Here is an 8,881-nt window from a genome sequence, read left to right as displayed (position 1 = left end):
TACTCACACGGAGGGGGCTGGGTTTGACCCTTATGTTGTCTTCCCATCAAAATTGAAAATGAACACTTTTGTTGACGCTTTTTTATCAATGTTTTTAACTTTTTTGTAATTTCTTTGTCCCTTTTTTCAACACTGTGACATCTCAAAAAGTGACAATCATTGAAAAAAAGGTCAATGTTTGTCACTTTTTTGACTTTTTTAACACTACGTAACACTAACTTATTAACTTGAGTTTTACAATTATTGTTGGAATTTATGGTCAATATATCTCATTTATAGGAAATTATACCTAATGTTTAAGTTATTGTTAAGTTAATGTTTTAAATTATTAAAACTAAATTAAATAATATTAATATTGCAAAACCACTTCAATTTTTTTTAAATGCTATAAAATTGAATAAGACACCCAAAATTAATGAAAGTAGAGATTTGTACTTTCCAAAAAGTGTTGAGTGGAATCAATCGTGTTAATCTCGGGAATTACAATTGGCTAGTTAGAAAGAACATTGATATAGGAAAAGGGGTCAATTTGACCCAAAGAAAACATGAGGGTTAAGACCTACACTGCAGCCAGCCTCCAAGGGGCGATCCACATGTTTGGCTTCACTTATACAGTCTATATCTATGCACCAGTCTCGCATTGCCAGACCCACCTCCACAGTACTGTGGCCAGTCCGCACAGCATTTCTTCAAACCAATCACAATCGTCATGGGCAGTGCTAAGCGCCGGACGGAGCCACGGTGCCTCTGCTAAATAGTCTCAGGAAGGAAGCTGTTTCGGTGGAACATGTGTACGTTCAGAAGTAGTTTTAGTCGTCAACAGAGAACTCTGATTGGACAGATACTCTAGCTAGCTGTCTGGATTTACCCTGCAGAGATCTGAGGACCAGGTAACCATAGTCCTCAGATTGGACAGATAGTCTAGCTAGCTGTCTAGTTACCCTGCAGAGATCTGAGGACCAGGTAACCTAGTCCTCAGATTGGACAGATAGTCTGCTAGCTGTCTGGATTACCCTGCAGAGATCTGAGGACCAGGTAACCATAGTCCTCAGTTGGACAGATAGTCTAGCTAGCTGTCTGGATTTACCCTGCAGAGATCTGAGGACCAGGTAACCATAGTCCTCAGATTGGACGAATAGTCTAGCTGCTGTCTGATTTACCCTGCAGAGATCTGAGGACCGGTAACCATAGTCCTCATATGGACGATAGTCTAGCTAGCTGTCTGGATTTACCCTGCAGAGATCTGAGGAGAAATTAACCAGAGTCCTCAGAAATCCACCAGAGGTTAGAATGCCAACACAAAGGAATAGGAAGGGGACAGACATCCGACCTAAATGAGTGACATTGGCCGGAATTTTCGGTGGCACCTGAACAATCCCAGAAGTGAAACATCGTGGATATAGAATATCTATGCACCAACCCCTGGTTTCAACTCTTACACTTACGTAAAACACATGCATCTGCTTTAACTCCCATCTTGCATGTAAACAGTTGTAATTTTATGACATTTCAGCCTGTATTTTGTCGCTGTTGGTTGAAAAGTTAGTATGTCAAAAACTTGCTTTTAAAAAAGGACATGAAAAAAAGCTCATTTGAAAACATAAAATTGAGATATTTACATTTGTTAAAGTCGGATGAAATTGCCTCGTCACTGTTTACTTATTTACAAAACCCACATATAGACATAAAGGGTGACCAGTCCCATTGATTTATGAAAAGAAAATTAAAATGATGAAATATGGAGATACAAGGTGCCCGACAGGCATGATTTGCTCCCGTTATTTTCCATGTAAGCAAGCACACTTACATTTTTGGAACAATTTCGCATTTTCTAGTTTTCTAATGGTCTTGCAGGAAGTTTTCTGCAAATCCCTATGCAATATAGTATAGTATACAATATAATATCTAGTTTACTTCATTGAGTTAATACGCAGTTGTTAAGCTTCAGAGGGAATTTCTTGAAAGTACTGCTCGGGATTTTAACAAAAATTGGCAGAAAGATGAAAGAACAAACGTGGCCAGGTGTTTATCTTTTGGAAAGTCGGGTAACTTTGTGACTCTGATATAATGGTAATGCAGGAGAAGCACAATTTAGGGGTAAAAAAAAAAGGAAGGATGAAGATTAAGCAAAAGACACGCAAAAAAAAAAACCTGACGTTTAGATAGAAAGAGTGAGAAAGAAGGACAATCAGAAAAGATAGACAGACAAAAAATAAAAGCAGGACCAACCATGGAGACCCAGGAAGATGTATTGTTGCGGATGGATCATTATCAGAGGGGTAGCATTTTACATCCTGATGTGTGGCACTGCATGACAGCTGAGACGAGTAGTTTGAGTGCTTTCCTACGGGGCAAGACACTCACACACCTCCCTATATGTGTAACCAAGCGTAAGATTGGGCGCTGCGGTCATGGTGGGAAGTGAAACAGGTGGTTGATGGGAAAACAGAGGAACTATAGGCGGCGCTGGCAGGGGTTGGATTAGATTGCACTGTTTGGCGCACAAACATACACATGAACTTACACACACACATTAAGAAGTAAGCTCTCTGTTAAACAGCTCTGTGGTTTTACAGTCACGGCTCACTGGGACCCCTGCTTTCCTTATCATGGGGATGATGAGACTCATCCAGACCTGGAAATGGCACCCTCGTAAACACACACACACACACACACACACACACACACACACACACACACACACACACACACACACACACAGATCCAGACAAATCCAGACAGCTACCTAGACTGTGTGTTCAATCTGAGTTTTCTGTTGCACGACTAAAACTACTTCTGCATGTACACAAGTCCCACTTTCCCTAAGGCTGATTTGCAACCAAATTATAAATAATAAGTAAAGTACAGATACGTATTTCAAAATTCTACTTAAGTACAGTAAAAAGTATTAGTACTTCAGGGCGCCCTGGTAGCTCACCTGGTAGAGTGTGCGCCCCATGGACTAAGGCTCAGTCCGTCCTGCCATGGCCCAAGTTAAATTCTGTCCGCTGTCCTTTGCTGCATGTCATCCCTCTCTTGCCATCAATGGCCAAAAAAACCCTAAAAAGTATTAGTACTTTGTTGCATTTCACCACTGGTGGCTGGGGTTGGTTTGTGTTAAACCCTGAGGGGTCCCCCGATCCAACCAATAGTTGGTCACCTCTCACCTCTCTCCCAGGTATGGAAAGCGTTCCACCCAGGAGGATGTGGTTGCAGAGCTGCTGTTTGGTGGCGACAGCACCAGAGACCAGAGATCAAGGTAAACACAAGCGCACACACACACACACACACACACACACACACACACACATACACACACACAAGCATAATTTAACTTTAGTTACAACCCCCGAATGATCAAAACTGGCCAATGTTAGTATCTCAATGCCCCCAATGTTTTTTTATTTCACAGAACATAAAAAACAAATTACATTGAAGAAATTCAAAAATACATGTGAGGTTGTGGTACAAAACAGTAGCGGTAACAGCTTAAATAATATCCCCAACCAAAGTACATACAATGATGTAGACGTAAACAATCCAAATTACACTTTTTACACATTTTCTTTTCACAAAATAATTCAAAGAAATTTGATAGAGAACTGATCAAGGGATGTTTTGTACAAAGGAAGATGAAATTATATTCAGGCTGTCAGGTTGGGTAATTATGTAAATTAGGATACATAACAAATAATATCAAAAACTTATCAAGTAAAAGGACTAATACAGCACTGTAACACATGTTACAAGTACAATTCTACCATTGATGATGTAAATGGATAAGTAAAAGTATGTAAGTATGATCAAGAAAATGAACTTAAAGTATTAAATGTAAAAGTACTTCAATGCAGAAAAATCCTTACATTTTAGAAACTGGAAACAATCCAAACAGTTCTGTGTTTGATTGGCTAATCATTTCAGCTGGAATTGAAGACCTGTACATTGTTGGGTAGATTCATTTATACTAAAACATCACATTTTATAAACTACATGTGAGATCAATGTAGTAGAGCAAGAAGTACAATATGTCTCTCTGAAATATAGCAAAGTAGAAGTAAAAAGTGGCATTTAAAGAAAGACTCAAGTAAAGTACAAGAAATCACTCAAATGCTCAAGTTTCTACTTAAGTACAGTATTTGAGAGTGAATGTACTTCTGCTGCATTCCAGGCAAACTGTAACTCGTGTTTTCACAACCTTTTACCGTGAAAGAGCCCTGGAGCGGCGGTCAAACCCGTAACTTACTACCCGGGAACTTGTACCAGATCTTGTACACAAACATACACAACAATGGCGACCCCTGTCGATGCCGTACAGACGCCTGTGATTAACAGTAAGAACTATTAATAAATACACATAAATAGGCAAAGGTAAAGTAATTCCACACATTGTAATCCAAACAATACACATACATTTGTGTACTACTACAGGTTAAACAACTGAAGCACAAAATATGTAGCATACTACAAATCGCTAGTATCCTCTAGCGCTAGCTAATGTCTACGTTGGGTAGAAGGCTTTGTCGTGACCTTGCCTGTAACGCTACCAAGTCGTGAGTCGTGACTTGAAGTAAGTTAGGGGCTAAAACTTGTGTCTGGAACGCTTTATTAGTCACGAAGTTCCATTAGTTACTGGCCTGCAATGAACCTATATGATTTACACATGCATTCTTCCACAGATACGATGACTCCTATGTGTGGTGACTCCACCACCCCTCTCCCTCCTCGTCATCTGGCATTCCCTCTGGCTGCGTCCCACAATGCATCTGGAGGGGCCGGCATGTGCCTCTCACCTCTCGACCCCTGATCCCGACCCAAGCTGAACACAAGCTCTCTCTGTCTCTCTGCCTCTCATTTCTCTCATTACAACACAACTGTACATAATTTGTTATTGAAATTAAAAAAAACATATATACAGTATATGAGATCAGAGCTACTAATCAGAAGGTGGAACTGTGTCTGTGTGTGCGTGAGTATTACCGCCCCTCTACCGTCCAACACTGTATAGAGGAGGACATTTGTGTTTTACTGTTGCTACTGTAAGACGTAAGATTAGAATAAATGAATAAAAAACTGATGTGTGAGATTCGAATGTGTTGATGAATTGGAATGGTTTTCTGGAATTCATGTTATGATGTTGTAAGTGTGTAGAGTTTACTCATCTCAAATCCAAGTCTGGAAATCAGATCAATAAAGTTACAGGACGTCACTCTTCAATATCAGCTGGTTATTAAAGGGTAAGCACCATTCTTTTCACCCTGGATCCTATTTTCCTTTGTTAAAAATATAAATATGTACAGATGTGCTTAAATCTATTTACAGATATGTACAGATATACATAGAGCCATCAGGTGGTGCAGGTGTTGTAGATTCTGACAGCGGCCTGCGGTGCCTCTCCTTCTTACACTGTGGGTGCACCAGTCTGCTGCTGAAGGAGCTGCTCAGGGACCCCACAGTGTCATGTAGGGGGGGGGGGGGGGGTATCAGTCTGCTGCTGAAGCTGCTCAGGGACCCCACAGTGTCATGTAGGGGGGGGGAATGTTGTCCATGATGGATGTCAGCTTAGCTAACATCCTTCTCTCCCCTACTTTCTCTATGGAGTCCAGAGGACAGTCCAGGACAAAGCTCACTCTCCTGATCAGTCTATTGAGTCTGTCCCAGCTGCCCCCCCTCCAGCAGACCCCAGAGTCTGCTCCTGTCCCTGTTCCTGCTACGCCCTGCAGTGCCCTGGTACTCCATGAACTACTACAACAACTACTACTATTTCTAGTCATAGTTCTATTATCTTTGTTTTGACTGTTCATCATACCCCCAACCGGCACTGGCAGACAACCGCCCACCAAGAGCCGGGGTCTGGGTCTGTTGGTTTTTGAACAGGCCAGTCACACAATGTTTTTTTTGTGACTTTTACAAGAGTCTAATCTAATATAACCTAATAATTAGTAATTACATAATAACCTGCTGGATGACAAGAAAGGGAGTTATAATCAATGGAACTCAAGTTGCCATCTAATTGTTTTAAAACTCAGCTTTCTGGGTTGTGACTTGCCCTCTGCTGTCATTCCCTCCAGTCAAATCTGGGATTCTGTTATATATGCCATGTTTCAGCTTTGGTTACTTTAAGGTGTCTGTGTGTGTGTGTGTGTGTGTGTGTGTGTGTGTGTGTGCGTGCGTGCGTGTGTGTGTGTGTGTGTGTGTGTGTGTGTGTGTGTGTTTGGTTTTGTTTTTAAATAAAGACATAATACAACAAACGAAAAACAACGCACTGGCCCTTTAATACTCCTAATACTATCAGATGGTAAGAGATTCTTTGATAAATACGTTAAAAGAAGGTATCAAATTCACAGGAATATGTAGAACTTAACCGGAAATAGGTGCCTGCAAATTTAAGTTTAAATTAATGAACACCTACTGCATACTATATAGTTTATGCAATAAACGTTCATTCCAGTTTACGGCATGAAAACACCAATAGCTTGACATCCGTTTTGTTATTGAAACTTCATATAAGCTGCAAAAACTGAGCTGCCAGAAGCGTTTTATTTTGAAGTTTTCTCGGAAGTCATTATGCATGTCCCTGCCTCTGTTGATCCCATCGTCTAACTTGACGGCTACAAGAAGCCAGACGACAACAAGGAGCGCACGAGACATCGCAGACAGCCTCATTGTGTTGAAAGGTAGGTTAACGGCATTTTATTTCAGACAAACGTGGCGGCTTTATTGATAGATATTACAGTTATTGTTGAGCATTGAGCGCATTGTGCTTCTTTTTCTCTCTCCCCGGCCACAGAGGCTCGTGTTAGTCAGGTAGCAGCCAACGTTAACGGGCCACTGCACGGGCTCTACAATGGTGCGTCTCAGTTAGTAGCCAATGGGTTAGGTCTGCATTGTTTTTGGGCAGCCTGTGTGTGTGTGTGTGTGTGTGTGTGTGTGTGTGTGTGTGTGTGTGTGTGTGTGTGTGTGTGTGTGTGTGTGTGTGTGTGTGTGTGTGTGTGTGTGTGTGTGAGATGGGGGTAGGCTACACTTTAAGAGTAAAATACAAAATCTGACATGAAAAAGGATGAAAAGGTTAAACAAAGAGAGTAACACAACCACACAGGCTACTGATGGGGGTCACGTGACCACGCACTTGACACCCACTGCCCATTTCGACACAAACACACACACCCTACACTCATATAGGGTACAGATTATCATCTGAAAAATTCAGAAAATAGCCTAGGGGAAGGGGGGGGGGTGCAACTTTCAGGCCTACATAAATCTGACATGAAAGGCAACAGCACAGTTAAAACCAAGTTATGTTTTCAAGACATTGCGAGAATGCAGTGTGTGAGTGTGTGTGAGTGAGTGAGTGAGTGAGTGTGTGAGTGCACCTGGCATGATTAGTTTCTTTACATACTGGAGCAGCTGAACAGATGGATGATGTGGGAGACGGAGGGAGGAGGGGAGGGGATGGAGGAGGTGGAATCAATAAGGGAGTAATGGAAGGAGGAGGAGAGGAAGGAGGGAACATTGGGGGAACACGTGCATGGGGAAAGGATGGGGCAACGGGGGAGTTGTTGATCTCGAGGATGAGAAAAAGAGAAGGGGACATGAGGGAGAAAGGAAAGAGCGGAGGAGAAGCCAGATGACGAGGGAGAGGGTAGCAGATGGAGCTCACAGCGCTGGGAGGTCTTTGGCTCTTATACTGTTGTTCAGCTAAACAGTAGCTGAGCAAGCTTTCTTCCTCTTATCTATTGCTGTCCTACTGTTCTGTATATCATTTTTTATTTTTTTTTTAAATTATAATCAGCAATAAACAGTCACAATCAAATGTGCAATTAGGACATGCAATAAAGAAAGAGAAAAGCCACCCTGTACAGAACAGTTTTCTGTTGTTTTAGTACTAGGTTGTAGGAGTGTAAATCACTCATTTTATCACCATACAATATTGTATTGATTCTTTGAACGATATATTTTTTAAAGGATTCATTTCAGGGCCCTGGGACCTTGCTTGGAATGAACTTTTTTGCCCACCAATCACAGTGGCTTACAGTTTGATAAAAGACTTATTGGACATTAACTTATTACTTATAACTTATTGCGTTGATGGTATCATTATATCGATCCAGATGGATGTATTGTTACAACCCCCACTGGGTTGTAATAATGCTTAGTAAAATGATTCTTGAGAAACTGGCTTTTATAGAACATTGAGGAACATGAATGAACAGGTCAGGACCAGATGTGGCTTCTCCAGTCTAAACTATCTGAAGTTATATTGCAGATAAGGGGTGCATGATATATTGAATTAATATTGTTATCGCAATATTACGTTATGCAATATTGTATCAAAAGTGTCACAATAAGTATGCATTATTTAGTTTATTTTGTGGAGCGATGTGTCCCGTCCGTTGACTGTGTGACAGAGTGACAGCGTAAATGAAGAAATAGAGAGAGACATCAAAACGGAACCAATCAGGAGTGCATGATACTATCCCAAAAAAAAGTCAATACGCCAGAGCTAGCCAATCGAGCCTCACTAGCGAGTGTGTTTGCTAGCAGCACAAAATACAACAAGAACTCACCAAACTCACCAATGCTATAACGTATTATTTGGCCAAAGATACGTTGCCCATCCACACAGTGGATACAAAAATGGCTGAGTCCTGCAGCGGCCCGGGTTCGAGTCCGACCTGCGGCCCCTTCCTGCGTGTCATCATCCCCATCTCTCTCCCTTTCATGTCTATCCACTGTCACTTCATAATGAAGGGAAAAGCCCCAAAAAATAATTCACCCCCCAAAAAATAAGGCTTTAAGAAGCTTCTGAATGAACTAGACTAGGGATGCACAATATTGGAAAAATCTTACATTGCGATATTTTTTTTCTCCCTGCGATATATAT

The 8,881-nt window shown here is 41.3% G+C and overlaps 2 protein-coding genes across 2 annotated transcripts in view; both read left to right on the top strand.

The window, feature by feature from the left end:
- The window catches only part of pyya (peptide YYa), an 11,477-nt gene extending 6,391 nt beyond the window's left edge, over positions 1–5,086 (top strand). The window contains exons 3-4 of the mRNA XM_032538502.1: positions 3,179–3,259; positions 4,677–5,086. Coding sequence (XP_032394393.1) covers positions 3,179–3,259; positions 4,677–4,701 — 106 coding nt within the window. The 3' untranslated portion in view covers positions 4,702–5,086. The remainder of the gene's footprint in view (positions 1–3,178; positions 3,260–4,676) is intronic.
- Positions 5,087–6,595: 1,509 nt separating this feature from the next.
- Positions 6,596–8,881, top strand: part of LOC116703639 (MAGUK p55 subfamily member 2) — a 99,225-nt gene continuing 96,939 nt past the window's right edge. The window contains exon 1 of the mRNA XM_032538498.1: positions 6,596–6,674. The gene's annotated coding sequence lies outside the window, so the exon portion shown is untranslated. The remainder of the gene's footprint in view (positions 6,675–8,881) is intronic.

This window comes from Etheostoma spectabile, chromosome 15 (genome assembly GCF_008692095.1).
Source record: "Etheostoma spectabile isolate EspeVRDwgs_2016 chromosome 15, UIUC_Espe_1.0, whole genome shotgun sequence".
Lineage (NCBI taxonomy): Eukaryota > Metazoa > Chordata > Actinopteri > Perciformes > Percidae > Etheostoma > Etheostoma spectabile.
Note: the sequence above shows the minus strand (reverse complement) of the source record. Positions and strands in the feature narration are given on the sequence as shown.